This window comes from Girardinichthys multiradiatus, chromosome 1, assembly GCF_021462225.1.
Source record: "Girardinichthys multiradiatus isolate DD_20200921_A chromosome 1, DD_fGirMul_XY1, whole genome shotgun sequence".
Taxonomy (NCBI): Eukaryota; Metazoa; Chordata; class Actinopteri; order Cyprinodontiformes; family Goodeidae; genus Girardinichthys; species Girardinichthys multiradiatus.
This window is the reverse complement of record NC_061794.1, coordinates 27867438-27889736: the sequence shown is the minus strand read 5'-3', so window position 1 is coordinate 27889736 and position 22299 is coordinate 27867438. Positions and strand designations below refer to the sequence as shown.

Here is a 22299-nt window from a genome sequence, read left to right as displayed (position 1 = left end):
TAATCAAGAGTGAAATGAACCCTCTATGTGACCTGTAAGCTATTTATTTTTATTTTAAATAAAATAAATAATGGTTTAGAAACCAGACCTTAAAAAGATTTTGTTCCACCTTTCCCAATTGAATCATTTTGGCTTATTCTGTGTTCATTTTCCTCCTGTATTTCCCACATGAATCTTAATTAATATCTGTGGAGTTTTTGAAATTAGAACCTGTGTGCATTTGTAGGCCTTTTAGCCCGGTCAGCATTAAAGTAAAGGAAACACAAGACACAGATGAGTATCTATCACTTACATGAACAAAGAAGGTGGTAAAAGGGTGTGACAGCTTCCCAGAAAGAGGTCTGCTTTCCAAAGGCAGCTTTTTGTACACACACTGCACCCACTTTCTCACAAGTCATCTAGCAGAGTGGAAGAAATCACAGACCTGATTGGATGGGCGGGGGGGGGGGGGGCTACTAACGTGTTGAGTAGTGGGGAGAGAGACGGAGATGAAGCATGGCTTGCTGTTGACCACAAGGATCCTTGTGTTGACATGGAGACCACAGCAGAGGTTTTTCTGGCTGGCACTGACATGATCTCAGGAAAACTTACCTAGCTGTCATTTTTTTCTGTTTCTCTTAAACAACAACACAAATTATATATTACTTTGGTGCACACAATGCGAATGGTCCTATGACAGCAGAAAACACTATCACTAAACAGATACAGATGCGTGTTGTAGATGGTCCTCAGCTGTCATGTCTTGATCTATATTGTCTCTCGATGGCAGGGTGGGGGCTTCCTCTGGGGCAGCAGTTCACATAAATGACAGAAAAGGGAAACAACAAATGCACAACACACATATGCTTGCCACATTTCTACTTTGGAGTAGATTTTGTCTTCATGCGGCTTTAACTGAGAACAAAACAGTAATCAGCGTGGATTAAAACTACAAGTTTATATCTTTTCAAACTTCTAAAGCGACTTCTAAAGAGCCTTTAAATAACATGACATTCCACAAAAGTCTACATTTTAAACAGTATTTTATTTCAAAAGTACACAAACAGGGACAATATCTTTTCATAAGGCAAAACTTAATTATTACAACCACTCACATCAGAGAATCTCTGAGTCACAGTTTATGGGTACCACTTGCAAACTATAAATAAACTTTTTTTCATATACAGTATATATTGTAACAGATTTTTTTCTCATTGTGGAAAAAGAAGATAATTAGACAAACATCATGTAACAATCCCAGCCACATGTAGCATCTTCAGAATATTTTGTTTAATCTTCAGAATAAAAATGTCCATTGAAAGTCAGAGCAGGCCAGGGGAAAGTGCATCCATCTCTGTCCATGTGGGTTGTTTGTGACTGTAATGCCCAGTTTCAAGCACAGCTACAGTCCCCAGCCCTTAGCTACAACCTGAAAGGGCTGAACATTTTGATATCAGTGTCAGTGGATATAGCCCTAGGAGACTTGTGTTGTTTTTTAAGATCCTACTGGTGTGTTTTAACTCTCTCTGCCCTGAACCTTTATCCCCTGTACAATGCTATAGTCTGAAGTATTGGATGCAGTAGAGATTAAACAGACTGAAATAGAAAATGTGGACATAAACGCTAAAAATTCTCATCCACTCAGGACTGCTTAGCACCACCCATCGGAAAGCCCCATTTGGAACGGTCAATCTCAAACTCCATCAGGGCCTTTTTCTAAGGTAGGATTATCACCATAGAACTTGTTTTTGCTCCTGGTATCTCAAAATATTGGGGGGATCAGGAAAGCCCCAACCCCTTGGTTCTTTAATAAGGACCCTGGAGGCAAAAATCACTTCTATTGTATAATTTGCAGTGTATGTTTTCTGAATTTCTCCCACAATCTTTCTGTGTGGTTCATGTGATACTTCTAAAGGATTATATTTAGCAGATTTAATATTGTTCATTAGCAGCCAAATATTATATGATCCCTAAGGGGAGATACCTGTGGGCTGGGGATAATGTAGGTGATGGATTTGAATAGGGCACAGTTTCATACAAGACAGAAATGTTGTTATCTGTGGCATCATTACAATTCTTTATAGTGCCGAGCCAAGCCAAACTAGGTCAAGCTGTGGATGATGAGCCAGAACCAGCTTTGGTCACCTAAGGTATAATGCCATGAGTGCAAAAAGCAGTGTTGCATTGAGAGATGTGGTGAGACTGCCCACTCCTCCACACTCCATTGAGTTCTCCTAGAGATGAAATAATATATGAGAAATAAATCAAGTATAGCATGCAGGTGAAGGGGGCTGTACTTGTACTGAGTAGCAAATACCTCTGGATGAAAAGGGTGACAGGTATCTGGACGCCTCCTGTCTTTTTGCATCTTCAGTCTCTCACATTTGAGCGATTCGTTATGTGCAGCTGAAGTTAAGGTAAAAAAGTGAAAAAAGTGTGTGCTGTACACTTTGCTCTGTGTTTTCTGCACAACCACAATTTCCAATGTATTTTATTAGGCTTTTATGTGACAGAATGATACATCTTTATTTATAAAGCACTTTAAAAACAACACTTTTGATCAAAAATGCTGAACACTGATAAAAGACAAAATAAAACAAAAATATGACTTAAAAGTTCTAGCAAGCATAAAAACAATAAAACCAATACAAAACAGTGAAAATTATAATATTTTAAGGAAACAGTAAAAGCCAACATCTCAACCTGAGTTAAATACCAAAGAGAAAAAAATGTTTTTAGAGAAGATTTAAAAACAGGAAGTGAGTCGGCCTGTCTGATTTGCAATGACAAAAACATTCGGTCACCTCTCAACCTCCTCTTTGACTTTGAGATGACCAACAGCAACTGATATTTTTACTTCATTAAGCGTGAGAGAGCATGCAGCTGGATCAGGACAGATAGATACTGAGGGGCGAGACCATGTAAACATTTAAAAAGACATAAAAGACAATTAAAATCTGTCTGGAAACTATCTGGAAGCCAGTGTAGTAATGCTGAAACGGGTGTTCTTGCAGCAGCATTTTGATTTAATCTAAAGTCCCACTAAAAGCATGGATTAAAATCTCAAAAGGTTGCTCGAAAGACATGGTTGGACTTCAGCAATTTGTCTCAAATGATAAAAGCTGGACTTGATTACTAATTTAACCTGTGCATCATTTTAAATCACACCAAGGCTGTCTGAGTCAAATATTGTGTTAAAGGACTCTGATCAGTATGGACTTTTGAAACATCACTGGGCTTAAACAATACTTAAATCTTTTGTTCATTAAAATGCAAAGAGTCCAGCAACATTCATGGTTTGATTTTTGCAAAACAATCCAGAAGGTGATTTATGAAGTCCTGCTTTTTCTGTTTTAGTGGCATATAAATTTGGCTGTCATCAGCATAAAAAAGAACAACAATACCATATTTCCAGGGAATTGATCCAACAGGATGTAAATGAGGAGAAAAGAGATGCGGTCCAATTATAGAGCCCTGGGGTACAGTACTCCACATGTAAGAGGCATTATAGAGGAATCAATAGCACCAATACCAACACAAGCACTTCTCTTCATTAAATAAGATCTAAACCACTCTGGAGTAACACTCTGAATGCCCAACCAGTTCTCCAGGCGAGACAGGAAGGTCTGATGGTCCACTGTGTCAAAGACAGCTGTTAGGTCTAGCAGCGTTAAAATTACACAGTGACCAGAGTCTGTGGTTCAAAGAATGTAATTAAAACCCCTCAACTGTGGTGACTCAGAACTATGAGTTTATGGTTTAGAAACCAGACTGAAATGGATCAAGAAGGTTGTGCTCATTTAAGTATAAAATCAATTGGCTGTAGACAACTTTCTCCAGGATGTTAGATAGAAAAGGGAGATTTGAGATGGGCCTAAAATTTGTAAAATCTGTGGAGTCCAGGTCAGGATATTTAATCAATGGTGTCACCACTACATGTTTAAAACTGGCTGGTACATAATCATTTGCCAAGCTACCATTTATAATATTGACTACATAAGGAGCCACGATGGGGAAAAACCTCTTTAAAAAGATAAGGTGGAATTGGCTCAATTGGAGGCCCAGCAGGATTCCTATGACCAGTGATCTCTTTTAAAAAAGGCAGAGTGAGAACATATCTAATTAGTTAACCAAGTCAGAGATCCACGGTTCAAGTGGAAGTGTCAGTTGACAGGAAAGCCATTAGTTGTGAACACCAAAAATCTAGCCTTCATAGAAGTGTGGAAGAACAGAAAACATTGCTAAAGGAAAGCCATGGAAAGTCCCATGTATAGGTTGTCACAAGCCATGTAGAGCCCGCAGTTACCATGTGGAAGAAGGTGCTGTGGTCAGACGAGACAAAAGTGTAACTTTGTGCCAAAAATGCTTTTTTTTTGGGATAAACTAATATTGCACATCACCCTGAACACGTCATCCCCAAAGTAACACCACGTGGTGGCAGAATCATGCTGTGGGGTAGCTTTCTTCAGCATGAAAAGGGAAGCTGGTCAGAGTTAAAGCAAAGATGGATAGAGTTTTATAAAGGACAATCCTGGAAGGAAACCTGTTTGACACTGCAGATGACATGAGCCTGTGGAAAACATTGAAACTCCAGTAGACAATAATACTAAAAATACAGCCAGTTGGAATGATTTAGATTAAAGCATATTACTTTGTTAGGGGAAAAGTCAAAGTTCAAACCTAAATCTGGTTCCAAAGCTGTGGAAAGACTTTGGAACACAATCTGATACCATGCAAAGAAGAATGAGCAAAGATTTGAGTCTTTAGATGTGGAGAGATGGTAGAGGCAAACCCAAAAAATATGCAGCTACAACTTTAGGAAAAAGGTGGTTCTGCAAACCGTTGGCTCAGGAGGGTGATTATACAAATGCATGAGGCAATTTTCAAATTATTTCCAAAATATTTAAATAAACCATATAATGTTGTCTTTCAATTCACAATTATGTACAACTTTGTGTTGTACACTTACAAAAAACCAAATAAATTACATTAACATTTAAGCTTTCATGTTAAAATGTGAAGACATGGTATGAATATTTTTGCAAGGCACAGTATTTCTCTATTTATGGAAAGGTACGCATGTTCTTGATTGCATGACACAAATAGGTGCTTCTGAGGGTAATAATACTTTTGTACAGAACGAAAAACCCAGCACAAGAAAAATAAATTTCCAGTACAGTATGATAGATTTTCTATTGTGGCAAGCACCAGAATAGCACACGTTACACTGCAGTGAGTGCTCTACAATAAAATAAACACCAGAGGGCATGTTTATGGCCGATACAATTTCAAAAGAATGAACACTGATGAAAAAACACCACTTTTTAGTTAGAGGCCTACGTCCTTCTGTAGAAAATCCCTGTATCGGTAACCCTATCAGCTATTGACAAGTGTTTATCAGAATTTAGGAACAAACTGACTCACCAGGCACTTTGAGGACATTTTTGTAAATTGTTGTACTACAGGGCTCTGTTTTAGATCTTGTCCCCTACAAGACTCATCATTTAGCCTTAATAAAGTAGGGAACCAGACTTTTTTTCCACCAATTAAAATTGTCTTTTACTTTTCCATTTATGTATAAGCATAAAGGATGGCTTAACTAATTCTCACCCTGAAAATTTTAAATGGGACAACAATAACAAACCATACATCACAACACGCTTTCATCATGTTTATCTGTCTTGCTTTGATTTACATTACTCTGCCACTACATCAAATAATGATTTACCCTTACACATAGATGGTGACGAGAGTCTTAGACTTACACCTGAGTTACACTTAAGTTGCAAAAACAAAGACTTTAAACTTGACTTAGACTAATGCTTTAAAGACTTGACTCAGGCAAAAAGTTTGAGTCCCATGAAAAATCTTTATGTCATGTAATCATGGCAAAAAGCCAGCTAGTATGTAAGCCTGAGACATGTTATGCATATGTACATTACTCTGTGAAAGGGTGCATTTGATCTTTTCTAGCAAGGGACATTTGTAGACTATGAACTCTTAATAGCTCACAAAAATATTTTCATTCTAGTGGTAATTTCATATTAATGATCACATTGATGTCTGTCAAACGGAACTCTTTATGGAAAGACTTTGGGTCATTTCAGAACAAAACAAACTAAGGAAAAGAGAAGAAAAGCCCTCAAAAGCAATCTAGGGTACTCCATAGTAAAGAAGCAGACAATTTGACTATAAGGACTAACAGGAGTTACTTCAAGTTCTTCAAAATAAAAGCATGTCCTGTTTGAAACAATCAGAAAATTGACATTTCTACTAATTTTCAAATAACATAAATGTCTAATTGTCTAATTATATGTCTAATTGGAGAGATATCAGGCCTTATCATATATGACTAGCAGCAAAATGTTAACGGCTGCCACAGAGGGAATGTTTTTTTAGTTATTAGCAAACTGAGAGTTGATGTGGATTTGGAAAAAAAACAGACTTATGGACATCTCTGCCATACCCCCCAAAAACAACTGAAGGATATACATAATTTCTATGGGATCCATGGTGATAGGTCCAAACTGGCTGCAGTCACACTTGTTGTCCACGACCACCATAAAAAGGTTACTGCTGGGGATCTGCTGAATCACAAATGACCTGCCAATAAAAACAGAAAGCCAGAAGGAAAACAATGAAAGATATGAAAATAAGTAAGGAAAATGATTTTTTTTCATCGACTACTAGTCCAAATGGATGAGGGAAAAGTATGGGTAATTGTGCTCATTTTTTAATTTGCCACTTATAATTTATAAATTGCACTGGAAAGACTCCACAGAACACAGGACGAGGAGAGAAAATACGTCATTAAGTACTCTGAATAAACTCAGAGACACACACAATCGCAGATGGACCTGAGCAGACAGAATACACACAAGCATTTCTGCCTCACTAACTCTTTGCTACGTCTAGTCCAAGGTGAGCATCAATGAAGTGTCGCTAAATATAACACACTCCTTCAAGAGACAAATGCGAACCACACTATGGAGCCTATTTCTTCCCAGTCTGTGTTTCACTGGCCTGCGAGATCAGGCCTCCTGCTCAGTGATTTATTTCCATGGAAGAGATTTATGAGGAAGAGAGCTCATAAAGATTATACGTTTCTTCTTTATATCGCTCTCTTTTCCTTGGGTCTCTCTCTTTCTCTGCCTTTGACTTCACTGTGGTTATCAAATATTTTATTTGGTTATCAGATGTTAAAATAGTGCTTGCACAAATCCTTTCTTGATATGAGAAGTCTGACTGCTGACAGATTAAAGCTGGCCCGTCTGCAGCAATATTTATATCCTCACTGATTAAACAGTACTATTAATTTAATCTTACCCCTAAAAGTCTCCAATAACTTAATGGTACCGGTCCACTGCATTCTTATACACATATCTCACTGTGACCAGTGGTGTCCAACATACACCCGCACATTGACCAATTTAGTTCCAAAGGAGTAATTCAGAATGTGCCAAGACTTTTAATACTGCACTCTCACCCCTGTGCAGTGGCAGACTGGTCAATTTCTGACCACTGAAAAAAAACAGAACAAGCTTTCGTGTAAAAAAAAAATGTTCTAAACATATCATGACACTGGACAGCTGCTCGACTTAAATGTACCCAGTGTTAGGAAAGTAAGCTCCACATCCTGCGTGAAAGAACAGATACCACATAGACTCATCGAAGAATGCCTCAAATACACACAGATGGACAGCGACAACCAATAAAGCAAACTCTTTCACAAACACAGACAAACCAGACAACTTTCATCTCTGTGACCCAAGGGAAGGACTTGCAACATGTTTGTCTGAAAGAAGGATGAAAGAGGGACAGACAACCCTTTGAGTGACATGGACGCAGACACAGCATAACAAGGAGGACTTGGGAGTGGGGGGTAAATGTTTGAAACCAAGTGCTGAAAAGGTAAAAAAGACAGTGACAGTCCATATCCTCGTCTCAAGGTTCTGAGGAAAACAATAATTCACTTTGTGACAAAAGATGGTAAAATATAGAAGCATGTTTTTGCTTGGAGGTACTGATGTTTATGAAAAATGGCAATGTATTGCCCATTACATGAAAAAGTCCCTCTGTGCTAAAATTTGGCTGCAGTTCCCCTTGGAGAAAGTCGACATGTTGTGGATTTTATAGCTTCACTTATGGCCACGACTCCATGGATTACATTTAAGATTTAGACTCCCAATGATTGTATGTGATTACCCAGTTATTGATGCATGAGGTTGAAATAAAATCTCAAAAAAGAAGAACAAAATGGAGGAAGAAAAAAAAAAAAACATAGTAACTTTTTTTTATGCAGTAATGTTCTTGTATCATAATAGTGATGTTTAAAACATTCTCAACACTTTCTATTCAGTTGATCTGCAACATATTAAGAGTAAAAGCATGCTAGTAAGCAACTAAGCAATCTGGTCAATGGCCCCATACAATAAAAAAAAACCTTCACTCCTTCGACAAAGCCCAGTTGGGATAAAAAAAACATTTTATTATGCAACTAATCAGAAATATGAAGAACTAAAAGATACCAATCAGATATTAATTTAAAAATAGACAGATGTAGACACCAGCTTTAGTATTATAAGCTGCTAGTGGTTATATTCTCTTACAGTGCCCTATATGCTGTGCTGTCCTGACCCCTGGGCAGAGAGCAGTATTGACCTTTTAAAAAAATGCTTCTGAATCTTCAACAGCATTCATTCATCTTGTGAGACAATGGTGTAGCGCTAAAGGTTTGCATAAACATATGATTACATCTTAAAAGTCTTTAAGATGAAGGCATCTCATTTAGTCTGTTTAGTCTGTTATATAACCCTCTGCATTCCTCTGCATTTTGAGGAAAGGGATGTTTCTTGTGCATCAATCCACCAATTGGGAAGTAATAGATGTGTATAAATAATGACACACATGGATACAAACATTCAAAATACAGCAAAAAGAAGTTTAACAGGCAAGACCTGGGGGTCTATTTCCTACGGCATAAAGTATAAACACGTGTCTCAATGAAAATATATAAGGTCTCAGTCCACCAATAACATAAAACAGATGTTTATCACAAATACTATTAGTTGAAAAATTTGAACAGCAAAACTTCATATAAATGAAATAAAGAAATTATTTCACATTGTCAGATTTATCGTATCAGATCAAGGGGATAAATAGTTTGGAAGAGCGTACAGCTCTGCCATGTAAATCTGAACTAGTGTGTGAGAGCCTGAGTAGGTGCTGCTGTATGTGTGTTTTGCGTTATGACTAGATTCTCAACCGCATTTTAGACATGGCACCAACAGCAGTGGTTACCCTGCCGACCTTGAGGGGCTCTGCAGGCAGCAGACACAGAAGGAAAACACACACATGTACACACAAACAAATACACACACACACACACACACACACACACACACACAAACACAGATTTCGAAGCTCACTGGCAGTTCCACAGCTGGGAGCAATGAAGCGCCCATTGGAGGGATCCAGAGAACACCCCACAATTGCCTGACAGAAAATCCCAAATTGTTAATGGGGACCACACTCATTTTCCCATTTTTAAAAGGAAGCATTTTTTTCAACCTCTCTCCCTCATCTCTAAATGCCTCGTATTTCAAACTGCTGGAGGACAGAGTTGGGGGTTTGTGTGTGTCTCTGATGAATTGGCTGGATAAATGTATTTTCAACAGACAACAAATGAACTTTTTTCTCATCCCATTTGGAGGTGTATATATCTTTTTTTTCTTGTTAGATTATTTTATAAAATACAAATGACATAAAGCTTTTTATTCAGGAATGCTCTTTGGGCTACTGTAGATATAATATTTTTGCTGTTATATGTTTCTGAGTGTCTCTTACTTGATGCAGCCGTCACAGTCAATGTTGCCCATGTTCTCTTTGATTGTTCTTTCTGATACGAAAGCAGGGTACTCTGTGTCACATGGCACCTGCATATGCGGACCTACCCTCTGGGCTAAAACAAGGATAGAGTAACAAAAGCAGAAAGAGAGAGGAGGAGATTAAGAAAAATGAGAACATAAAGAATGAAAGAAAAGCTAAATGAGAGAGGCAACAACCACTGAGTTGAAATTTGTAGAAAAGTTAAAGGACACCAGATTGGAGACTCAAATTATACATGTCAAAAAAACTCAAGTCATCATGTCATTAAACAGAATTGCAGGCAAACAGTTTAACACACCACATCCATGCAAAAATGCTATCATTAAAGGCAACAATATTTGTTAGGCAGAGCAACGTTTTTCTGCTTTCAAATGTCAGTTTGGGCTAGTCTTGCTTCCCAAACATTGCTTGAACACTACTGCCACCCAGAGGATTGAGACAATTCTACAAGATGCTTGGTAGTATCTTCCAAGAGCAAACCAATTCATTTAATGCAATCAAACTGCTTTAATGCCCAGCTTTCTCACAGAGCTTTTCTCATCTTTATGATAGAGATTTTGATCATAACGATGAGATTATATGTGTGATCAGAATAGAGTGGTTTAATTACAGCAAGTCAGCAGAACAGCGTTGTCTGGTTGTGTGTATGTGTGCGTCAAATTAAAACCATAAATGAGTATAAACGTCTAAGATTAGCTCAGCTTGAGTAGCTGTGTAGATTTGGTTACAGCCTTGCTAGGTTGTTGTGTTTCAGCCATGTGACACAAGTTCTGGTGTCTTTGTTGTAAAAAGATACAGAAAGTGCTGCTAAGACCTGAGGCTAGCCAACTGTGAAATTGTCTCGAATGCTTGGCGAGAAGCGATGCCCAGCTTTACTTCATCCAGGATTAAACTGTGCAAGCAAAGCATTTTATGGGATTTTCATTTTCTTCTCCATCCCTCTCTCAGTTTTACAAAATATTTTATTAGTTTTGGCTCCAATTAATATGACACTGTGATGATACTTAGTGTAAGTTTCAATCCATTCAGGGAAATGGTGATTAACACTACCTAAAGCATGAGGAATAACAGCATTCACAGCTTGTCAGTGAAAATATGACAATGTGCATTTGTTCAAGGAAGAAAATAAGTAAAACATGTAAGAGCAAAGACGTGAAACCAGAAAAGAAGAAAAAAAAAGAATAAATAGTTCTCCTATTAAAAAGCAGATATTAATTTATTATTTATTATTACTCTCCAAAATCAGTGTTCAGTAAAGCCAGTATAATACACAAATCACTGCAACTTTGTGATAATCAGATACAAAATCTGCTTCTGGTATTTTCATACTGGCATTTTTAAGGGGTCATACCAAGAAAGCCTAATTGCAAACAGAGAGATGATGAAGACAAAGGCAGATAGATGATATTTAACCAACTAATTTCACTTAAATTTAAGCACAGAGTGTGTTTTTTTTTTTATTTCATGGTAAAATTTAAGTGCAATTTATTTATATGGCGCATTTTACAGAATATCACAGAATAACATCAAGTTATTTAAATGTAAAAAATGGAATGAATAACAAAATGGCATATAGTTCAAAATGATAAATTAATACAATACTAACATTAAGCTGGCCGAAAAAATATTTTTTTGCATTTTTTTAATGAATTCACAATGACAATCCATTGTAAAGACAAGATGAGCAAATTCCACAATCCAGGTGCAATTATTTGAAAAGAGTGTTTCAGTGCTAATGTGGAGTAGTAGTCTCCGCTTAGCTGACCTAAGGGTCTCAACTGAAGGGCAATACATTAACAACTTAGAGCTTAAACATGTAAGTCTCTAAACGTTAGCAAACAAATTTTAAAATGAACTCTGAAGGTAACTGTTAACCAGTAAAGTGACATTTTTCAGCCTATTATTTCCATTTAGGATTACTTCATCAAAGATTTGTACCATCTGGGGATAACCAAGGTTTTTTTTTGCTTAGCAGTAAAAAATTATACTACACATATAAAAGCAGGGATGAAACTAATGTCAACAAAAAAGGAGTTAATTCAGTATTTGACCAGAAAAATGTTTTTATCATCCATCCATCGATCCATCCATCCATCCATCCATCCATCCATCCATCCATCCGTCCATCCATCCATGCATCAAAAACAGGAAAAAGCATACTTTAAATGAGCAGAAATTAAAATATTTTTATTAATAATATTTTTTAAATATTTACATATCTATTAGCTATCACAACGAGTTCATTCTTACCTTTAGCAGTGAGATCCAAGTTCCACCAACTGTACAAGTTGAATTCAACCAAAAATCTAAATATTGAAATGACAGAGATTAACCATACTATGAAAGATCTGCACATGGTGTAAAAAAAAGCCATTAACTGGTTGTTTATTGACTTTGCATCAATTTCATGCACGAGCACAGAAAAGTAAGAAACCTTAATAAGTAACATTTTAAAGTAAAAATGTTGTAGTTGTTTTAGGTAAGGAGTTCATCGTGCCATGACTGCAATGAGTGCTGGCATTCTACCTGAATTAGGAATCTACTGAAGGTGCTGCAGATTTGTTTAATTCTAAGAAAATCACATTTCTGACAACACATGAAGCTATTTCATGGTACTTTTTTGATTTAGCTGTTATTAGGCTGTTTATTAAAATATTGAACTTGGGATGTCCACTCCCAAGTATCATATACTAGAACCAATCAAGGCATCTATCCATCGATCCAGCCATTTTCTATACCCGCTTGTTCAATACTGGGTCGCAGGGGAACTGGTGCCTATCTCCAGCAGTCAACGGGTTAGAGAGGGGTACACCCTGGACAGGTCGCCAGTCAATCGCAGGGCAACACAGAAACACACAGGACAAACAACCATGCACACACCCATTCACACCTAAGGGCACTGTAGAGAGACCAATTAACCTAACAGTCATGTTTTTGGACTGTGAGAGGAAGTCGGAGTACCTGGAGAGAACCCACCCATATGCATGGGAAGAAACTGTACCATAGGATGTACATGTATTTCTGTTTTCACCATTTTCGATGAAATTCACATTGTAAGAGACTGTGTACTGCTGCAACTTCCTGTCTGTCTGTATAATGTGATCTGCTCTGCATGCTGTGGTCAGACAGTTTAGGGTAGAGCAGGGAGAGCAATATTCAAAGTTAAGTGCTAAGTTTATGACTTATAACTTTTTTGTAAGTTTTGTAAGAACGTGATTACCTGCAACTGCTATGAAAGAAGCAAAGATCCAAATTTTCAGTGAGTCATATCAAATAAGCGAGTAAAAAAAATAGATGAAATGTGTTGTGTTATTTTGCACTTTAAAGCTACTGAGCTTTCAAGCCTGTGGATGGCAATAATTTTGAAACTGAATCGGGCTGGACCTCTGTATTACTCTGATCGGTATTGGGGACAAGTCCTGATTGAAACATTCCCATTTTGAACTTCATCATAAAATGCATAAAGAAAAAAACAACAGTTTTCATCTGTTTCCACCTGCACAATTCTGACAACACAAACAAAAATGAAAATCTTGCAGAAAGTGAGGTGGTTAGGAATAATCTTATTTTTTTATGTGTCCTATAAATAACTTAGTGTAAATTAGTCCTAAGATTTAAACTTAATGAAATCATTGCAATGCTCTGTCTAATTAGCATCTGACATGGAACAAGTAAAAATGCCAAAAATATTGCATCTGATCTTTCCAAATAAAAAATGAATAAATAATATTGAATTTTCAGCACTTAATCTTATGTCTAGATTTTACTATTCTAAAATGGAAAATATCTCACATTTCTTTCAGATTATCTCTACTGTGTAAGAAAATACCAGTATTGACAACTCAGTCCTCCCATAATGCACTGTGGCAGTGACAGACCACCCAGCAGGACTAAACCACAACCGCAATGTGGCATCACAGAAATACTTGTGCTGCAGGAAACATCAGGTAGCCATTACTGGTTATGATCACAGAGGATCACATCAACGTACATGTGGAGGCCTCCATAAACAAACACACAGCTGATATACAATATACTCACAAACATACAGCTAATCTTAGAGCAGAGAGGCCTAAATACAATTCCTCAGAAACCACATATATATGAACAGAGCTTATAGCATAACTCCATAAACAGAAACGAGACAGTCTGTTATAAGGACTCTTACATGACAAGCTCAGTCAGGATCCACTTTACAGCTGCGAAGAAAGCGAAGTAAGGCTACAAGAAGAAAAGGGGGAAAGTAATGATTAAGCACTAGTAATAAATATTGTAATATGAATGACCTTATTACATGCTTAGAACACATAGAGGTTGAAGAGTGCTCACATCCAGCAGCTTGTGCCCACTGTCGCTGCTCTCTGAATGGACCCAGCAGAGAGCCTGATAGTCATACAGTGTGACACTATGGAGATAAAGATAAAATAGAGAACAAGACGGTGACACAGAGCATCTGAAATAGAAGCCAAGATAATATTTTCCGCAGTTCTGTTGCATTGTCAAGGAATATGCCAAAAAAGGAGATATACATCTTGATTCACACATTCTCTACAATTACATGCCTCAGGGGACTTTTAGACTGCTGTGTGGGAGTGGAAAGAGAAGATCCCACCTCTGCAATAACTGCTGCTTCACCTACAAATATTATACAGGATGGATGTGGAAAGAATGGAAATAGGAAAGCAAGTGAAAGCTGAGCGCTTCCTCAGAGGTGTGTCAAAGTGATTTCATAAAAGTCTGTGTGTGTAAATAATTTGAGGGATATTGGAGGGATATCAGAGGAGTTAAGGGCTTAGTGGACCCTGAGGCTGTGAGATCTAACTCCGTCTGGATGAGGTTATTGCTAATGTTTCAAACTGGCCTTTACACAATGGACACTCTTTTCAATGGCCTTTGGAAGAGTTTTGACACACATGATATACCTGTGTGTGAATGACTGTCTGAGCATGTGTGACGACTGAGTGGGTCCAATATATCTGCAGCCCTAGGGAATGTTGAAACCTCAGTCACAGTACTGATGACACACAGCTCCAAAACACTGCCCGGAACCAATTAGTGCTAAGTAAGACCACATAAATGGGTTAATGAATAACTTAGACTCATGTAAAATGGCATGAATGTGTATATCAGCGATTCTCAAAGTCTGGATACCAATAAAGATTCAACAAGTCTGTCCACACCAAATCCATTCATTAATGACATGATCAGACATTTTGTTAGGTTAAAGAATGTATTTACTTTGTGAAACATCGAATCCTGAAATAAACAGTAATATGGGGGAGCTCCTATTATTTTATTCATTAATAATTGCAAGATTCTTAGCAATGTAATTATTTTGTGTAGCAGGAAAACAACTCTTTGGGTATTTTGTTTTCTTCGCACACGATTAACTAAAACCACAATAAAGTTGTAATAAACTGAAAAATCAACAAGTCACATTAAAACTGAGAGGAGACAGATTGCGTTAGCCTAGAATCTGTGTGGGAGTAGAACACTCTGCTCTCTAGGAAATACAAAGATACATGTGTTTAAGTGACATGTTGATTGAACACTGCACCAGCTTTCTAAAACCTGGTAAACCGTGAACTGGTGCAGCAAATATTCTACAAAAGCTGATTGGGTAGAAAAATGTAAATAAATATTTTAAAAATAAAAACATCCTGAACACTGTTACTGGTGAGTGAGTCAGTTAAAGTGTACGATAGTACTGCAGACCATGTAAAAGTGATGAAATGTGGTGTAAATTGAAAGTGCTTCTTTTTAGTAGTGAGTAGTAGATTTTTGGGAGCTATTAAGAGGAAATTTAAGCTATTTTTCTATTGAAGTATTGAAATTTTACAGATCAACTTTATCATTATATACTAATAATAAAAGTTGAAGGAAGTGGTTACTTCAAAAATCATAGAATTCTGCAAAATTAGTGAAAACAGAATTTGGGAACAAAATAAAATGGAGTTGGGAAAAAATAAAACAAATTTCATTAAGTTGATTTTAGAATATAATTGAAGACAACAATTCAACGTACTATAACCATCTCTGGGTATGCACAAGTTTCTAATGAAATGGTAGTTTTCATTATGGTTTATTATAAACATTTGAGTAGTGTATGGTCACAAACTAGGTGCCATTTCTTTTATAAATTTATTCAAATAAATTTGTTTATTGAATAATTCATCCAGGCCTTTAATCTTATCTAGAAATTGAATTTGAACCTATGAACATGACGTTGGACTGTTATATGTTATCGTACAATACTTGCTTTAATTTCACACAATTGCCAGAGCATCAACATTTTTGATAGATTACTTGTTTGGAATGATTTTTAACATTTAAACTAAGACATAACAGTTTGTAATTGTTTTGCGAGTTTTTAAAGCATTGATTCTGGCTATTGAATATATTTAAGCTGACAGTTTGTTTCAAACTTAAGTAGGGCATTTTGAAATGTCAGTTTAGTTTTAAACAAGACAAAAATGGCAGACATCAGTGTTTAGATTTAAAGGCTCTGTTACTCATCATGCTAATTCCTCCCCGAAACAACTTATATTACTTATTCAACATGTGTCCTCCTCAATCTTAAACAATCCATCATCAACTAACTTTAAGGATTCAAGGAACTCACTTAAAGGCCTCTTTGTTTTCATGGATGGGTCTGTAAACTATTATTTTGAGGGACCATTAGACATAAACCCAGCCCTATAAAATATGGCCTGGGTTTTGCACTTGTGCAGTGATTTGCAGTTTCATACACTGAGAAATTCCTCCTCACCCATGTCCCGTACGTAGAAGGGATTGGAGGGTATTGCCCTGTTGCGGCCTTGGGAATGTGGTTGCAAGCTTGAGTGCAATGCTAACTTACACACAGCTCTGAAACTAGACAAAGATTTCACAAATTTCACATAATTCCGCAATTGCTTCATATTACAACCAAAATGTGCCTGTTTGCTTTTTGCTTGTGGGCACTTCTGCAATGGAGTACTGTGGAAGGTGTCACTGAACTAAATCTGAAAATTAATTACAGACTGCAGCAACTCACAGCCCCTGGCATTTTCCAGGAGATAAAGCTTCTTAACAAGAAAAGCATGTCAATGTGCCCTTTTCTGTATGTGAGTTTGTTTTTATGTATGATGTGCAAATTAATGAATTGAATTGAGGTTTCTCCTAATTCTTTTGTTTCAGAAGGAATATCTGCTTTAGTCCCCTAATAGAGATCTCCACAGCAAAAGGGTCAGAGTTTAGATCTGGCTGCGTTTAGAACTATCAGCACGAAATGAGACATGCTCTCATTTTGAAACCTTTTTTTTCATTTTTTGCACATGTATGTACACATATACATCCATTCATTCTCATTTATAGATTCAAGCTTAAGCTTCTGAGGGCACACACACACACGCTCACACAGGCACGCACACATGGATTACCGTTTAAAAGAGCCCATCTGCAGCAACTTATTCATTACAGCTCCTTCTGCCTCGCCAAAAAAAATTCCAGTCTAAAAATGGAAAGACAAAAGGTTCTTTTATTAAAGTAATTTTTGCTAATTTGCACAAAAGAAATGAATATATATATATATATATATATATATATATATATATATATATATATATATAACATTATATGTATAAATTATATATAATTATATTAAATGCCTTGTTTATTATGCTGTTTATTGTGACCATGCATTAATGCCAACTCAAAGAAAATTGCTGTGTTTATCTTCTTTTGATGGTCTGAATGACTCTGCCTTTGGTACAACTGATCACATTTATGTAAAGCATTGTGACGTGCTGTGCAGCATGAGTTGCCTTGTCTTTGTCTTACTGACTTTTGATGCTTCTACTTCTGTGGCTATGTTTCTCATTGTCATTTTAGTCCTGAGAGAGCAATGCTTCTAAATGAATTTATAGCAGTAAATTTGAATGTGAGCTAATTTAGACAAAAATGGCTCTAAAGGTTATGATTTAACCTTAACGTTGCTTCAAAGTAAATGCTAAGACAAACAAATCTGACCTTTTGTTAAGGGGACAAAACAGGTTGGTAGTTTATCGAGAATCGATTACCTACCTACAACAAGATCCTTGTCCTTTGTAACCTTTTAGGAAACTATGTCTATAGGTAAAGCATGTAAATGGGCAATTTGTAAGAAAATACATTATTCTCCCAAAAGTATTCGCTCACATGCCTTGACTCGCATATGAACTTTAGTGACATGCCATTCTTAATCTATAGGGCTTAATATGACATTGGTCCACCCTTTGCAGCAATAAGAGCTTCAACTCTTCTGGGTATGGCTGTCAACAAGCATGTTCATGCAAATCTTTGACCACACCAAACTCTCTCATTCATGTCTTTATGGACCTTGCTTTGTGCACTGGTGCACAGTCGTGTTGGAAAAGGAAGGGGCCATCTTCAAACTGTTCCCACTAAGTTGAAAGCATGGAATTGTCCAAAATCTCTTGGTATGCTGAAGCATTCAGAGGTCCTTTTACTGGAACTAAGGGGCCAGGCCCAGCTCCTGAAAAACAGCATAATCCCCCCTCTACCGAACTTTACACTTGGCACAATACAGTCAGCTGCTTGACTATGAAAACACATTACATGAAACTCTCTGTGCATTGTTATTGAGCTAATCTAAAGGCCACATGAAGTATGGAGGTCTATCCCAACTATTGACTCTGCAGAAAACTGGTGACCTCTGCACATTATGCACATCAGCATCCGCTGTTTAAGTCAGTTTAAATGGCCTACCACTTTGTGGCTGAGTTGCTGTTTTTCCAAATCGCTTCCACTTTCTTATAGTACCGCTGACAGTTGACGGTGGAATATTTAGGAGCGCACATTGGATTTGAATTATTTGGATGGGTGAGCGAATACTTTTGGCAATATAGTGTAGTACTAAGACTGTAGTACTAAACTGAACTTTATTCAGTTTAGTATTTAGTATTATTCGAAGTTAATCATATTCAATATAAATGACAGAAAAACGTTTTATCCAATTTGAATAAAAAGCTAACTGCACTGTTCAATTGTTAGGATTAATTGGAATGTATGTACCTGACTGTTGTGAAGTGCCTTGAGACAACATGTGTTGTGAATTGGCGCTATATAAGTAAAACTGAATTGAATTGAATTGAATGGCTGGGGTGAACTAATAAGAGTGAATACTAAAATTCAGTCAAAAGGAGTTAAAACAAAGTTTAGTTTAAGCTTATGATATTGAAATTTGTCTGTATCTACATTCAGAGTAATATTTAAAAGGTTTAAAACAACTTTAACCATAAAAATTGCTACTTTGTTCAAAATATAAATTCATGACATATCAGCAATATACACTGGATATGTATGGCAAATTATCATTACATACACCAGGACAAGACAAGACTAAGCATATGAAAACAAAAGACAGATGCAGGAAAAGAACATGCTGGGGAAGAGAAGGGCAATGACAGCCAGCGGACTGGCTTTGGATGAGCCAAAGTCAGAGTGACAGCACATCAAGTGACATCTAAGCAGAAGGTACATGCTCAAAAAGCACTTTGAGAGAGAGAGCAGTCTCTGCAACAGTACCAAAAGGAGATTTATGTATGTATGCATGTCTCACCAGCGTATAGTCCTCTGCTACAAGAATGAAGCCATTGTTGTCAATGAGGTAGCAGTTAATATTCTGTCAAATAGAAAATATAGTTTAGGGCAGATTCATTATGCTAGGAATCATGGACTGTTAAGAGAAAACATATCTGACCTCATCATCACAGCTTATGGAGCATTTTCCATCTAATGCCACACACTTAAAAAACACAAACAACAGATATTTGTTTAGTTTAAGTGCAAACACCACTCAGGTTAAAAACAATCACGACTGAGTGGTGAAAGTTATCTGTTAAAAATGCGACAAGAAATTTAAGTGGTTCTTTGTGACTTGTAAGTTGTTAAAAGCAGTCAGTCGCTGTAGGTATGACATGAAATTTGACAAAAACAGTTGCTAAAGTTGCCTAGATGTTTGTTCTGTGCATACAACAGAAAAAAACAAAACAATGAATCTGCTGTATACAGCAGTTTGACTCTGGAGTGGAACAACTAAAGTAACTCAGTCTGAATCACCCATCAGATTTCAAGCAATCCAGCAGAGGGTGCCATCTTTCATACACAGAAATAGAGTTCTTGCAGGAGAAGAGTAGGTAGAAAACATTTCAGAGTAGCTCAAATAGGAGTTCACAAAGAGAAAATTTAGGTGGAAATATTTCCAGTTAGGTAGAGGAAGTAATGCAAAATGCTGACTGAGACTTGACAGACCAGTTGTCTGCTCAGGGATGTTAAAAGTGTTGTCTGCTGAGTCCATTCTGCCTGAAATTCAATACCATGGTTGACAAAAATATAAATAGTTAAAAAAATTGCAAAAGTAGCCTTACAGCATTCAGGTAAACACTACAATTTTTTAAGTATTGGAAAGGCTGCATATTGCCACATATGCATAAAAACATACTGTATGCGTTTTTTATTTTAACTATGAAAGAAACCAATAAGCTGTCTGGGTTTTAGCTGTAAAAGAAATAGGTCAGCAGGCCCTTTGAAACACAGCCCAGCTAGAGGGCTCCACTGAAATATAAATTTCTGAAAAATGACTCAACATTCAATACCTCAACGTTTTTATAGTGAACCAGTAAACATAATGTTTTTGCTTTTTTATACCACATCACTTCAGTGTCAGACAGTTATTTACTCTACATTGTCACTACTTTTTCAGGTGAGGAGCATTTGAACCAACTGATGAACTAATGCATGGACGGACAGTCCGCCTGAAGTTAATAATAGTAGAATATAATATTACAAAGAGGAAATCACAGAAATTATAAAGTGAATTTAGAACAGTAACTTAAACATCAACAGGAAAAACTGTGACATCTAGTCACTGTGTGTTTTGTGTTTTTGGCCTCTGTTTTTAGGTGCCTAGGTTTGTAAATGTATTTGTAGTTGACACATAGATGCTTTAAACATATGGCATGTCAGTTTACACATGAGTACAGTACCTGTCTGCTGGCTGTCCAAAATTTTCTCTGGAAAAACTCCAACTTCATCTGGATTCCAACAGCTGAAAGAGATGTAAAACAATCATCAAATGTGGAACCACAAAAAGCCCGTAAATTTAATACAAAATTAAAATCTGAAAGAGAAACTATTTTATTTTAGCAAATATTTGCTTTCTAACATGGACCGAAAGGCCAAGTGCACTGCAAATGTGTTAGCATATTTTTTCTGGATTTGGTTTCTGTATAATACAGCTACTCTAAAAATGTCAAAGTATACCCAGCCAGATGCCAATTATAGTGTTTATTCGTTACTGTGCTTTGCTTTTGTTATCCTGACATGTGTTTCCGTAGATGGAATAAATAGCCATACTTCAGTCTGCGGTGCCTGTCGCGGCGGCAATCCCAGAACCCGGTGGTGGACACCGGCAGTAAGGGATGCTGTTAAGCTGAAGAAGGAGTCCTATTGGCTGTGGTTGGCTTGTGGGACTTCTGAGGCGGCTGACGGGTACCGTGAGGCTAAGCGTGCTGCGGCCCGGGCTGTGGCAGAGGCAAAAACTCGGGCCTGGGAGGAATTCGGTGAGGCCATGGAGAAGGACTACCGGTTGGCCTCGAAGCGATTCTGGCAAACCGTCCGTTGCCTCAGGAAGGGGAAGCAGTGCTTCGCCAACACTGTTTATAGTGGGGGCGGGAGACTGCTGACCTCGACTGAGGACATTATCGGGCGGTGGAAGGAGTACTTCGAGGATCTCCTCAATCCTGCCATCACACATTCCGTGGTGGAAACAGAGGCTGGGGACCCGGGGTTGGACTCTTTCATCACCCAGGCTGAAGTCACCGAGGTGGTTAAAAAGCTCCGCGGTGGCAAGGCTTCGGGGGTGGATGAGATCCGCCCTGAGTACCTCAAGTCTCTGGATGTTGTAGGGCTGTCATGGTTGACACGTCTCTTCAACATTGCCTGGCGGTCGGGGACAGTGCCTCTGGACTGGCAGACTGGGGTGGTGGTCCCCCTTTATAAGAAGAGTGACTGGAGAGTGTGTTCCAACTACAGGGGTATCCCACTCCTCAGCCTCCCTGGTAAGGCCTACGCCAGGGTATTGGAGAGGAGAGTCAGACCAATAGTCGAACCTCGGCTTCAGGAGGAGCAGTGTGGTTTTCGTCCCGGCCGTGGAACACTGGACCAGCTCTATACCCTCTACAGGGTGCTCGAGGGTTCATGGGAGTTTGCCCAACCGGTTCACATGTGTTTTGTGGACCTGGAGAAGGCATTCGACTGCGTCCCTCGTGATGCCCTGTGGGGGGTGCTCCAGGAGTATGGAATCGGGGGCCCTTTATTAGGGGCCATCCGGTCCCTGTACGAGCGGAGCAGGAGTTTGGTCCGCATTGCCGGCACTAAGTCGGACCTGTT

At 37.8% G+C, this 22299-nt stretch overlaps 1 protein-coding gene across 2 annotated transcripts in view; it reads right to left on the bottom strand.

Annotated features, from left to right (window-relative positions):
* Positions 1 to 1005: 1005 nt before the first annotated feature.
* The window catches only part of cacna2d3a (calcium channel, voltage-dependent, alpha 2/delta subunit 3a), a 189151-nt gene continuing 167857 nt past the window's right edge, over positions 1006 to 22299 (bottom strand). For both annotated transcript variants that reach the window (XM_047372268.1, XM_047372278.1), the window contains 11 exons: positions 20895 to 20956; positions 19610 to 19654; positions 19469 to 19531; positions 17289 to 17359; positions 14197 to 14272; positions 14036 to 14088; positions 12118 to 12173; positions 9826 to 9940; positions 6470 to 6582; positions 2297 to 2379; positions 1006 to 2213 (listed from right to left, as the gene is read on the bottom strand). In XM_047372268.1, the coding sequence (XP_047228224.1) occupies positions 2121 to 2213; positions 2297 to 2379; positions 6470 to 6582; positions 9826 to 9940; positions 12118 to 12173; positions 14036 to 14088; positions 14197 to 14272; positions 17289 to 17359; positions 19469 to 19531; positions 19610 to 19654; positions 20895 to 20956 (830 nt within the window). In that variant the 3' untranslated portion in view covers positions 1006 to 2120. The remainder of the gene's footprint in view (positions 2214 to 2296; positions 2380 to 6469; positions 6583 to 9825; positions 9941 to 12117; positions 12174 to 14035; positions 14089 to 14196; positions 14273 to 17288; positions 17360 to 19468; positions 19532 to 19609; positions 19655 to 20894; positions 20957 to 22299) is intronic.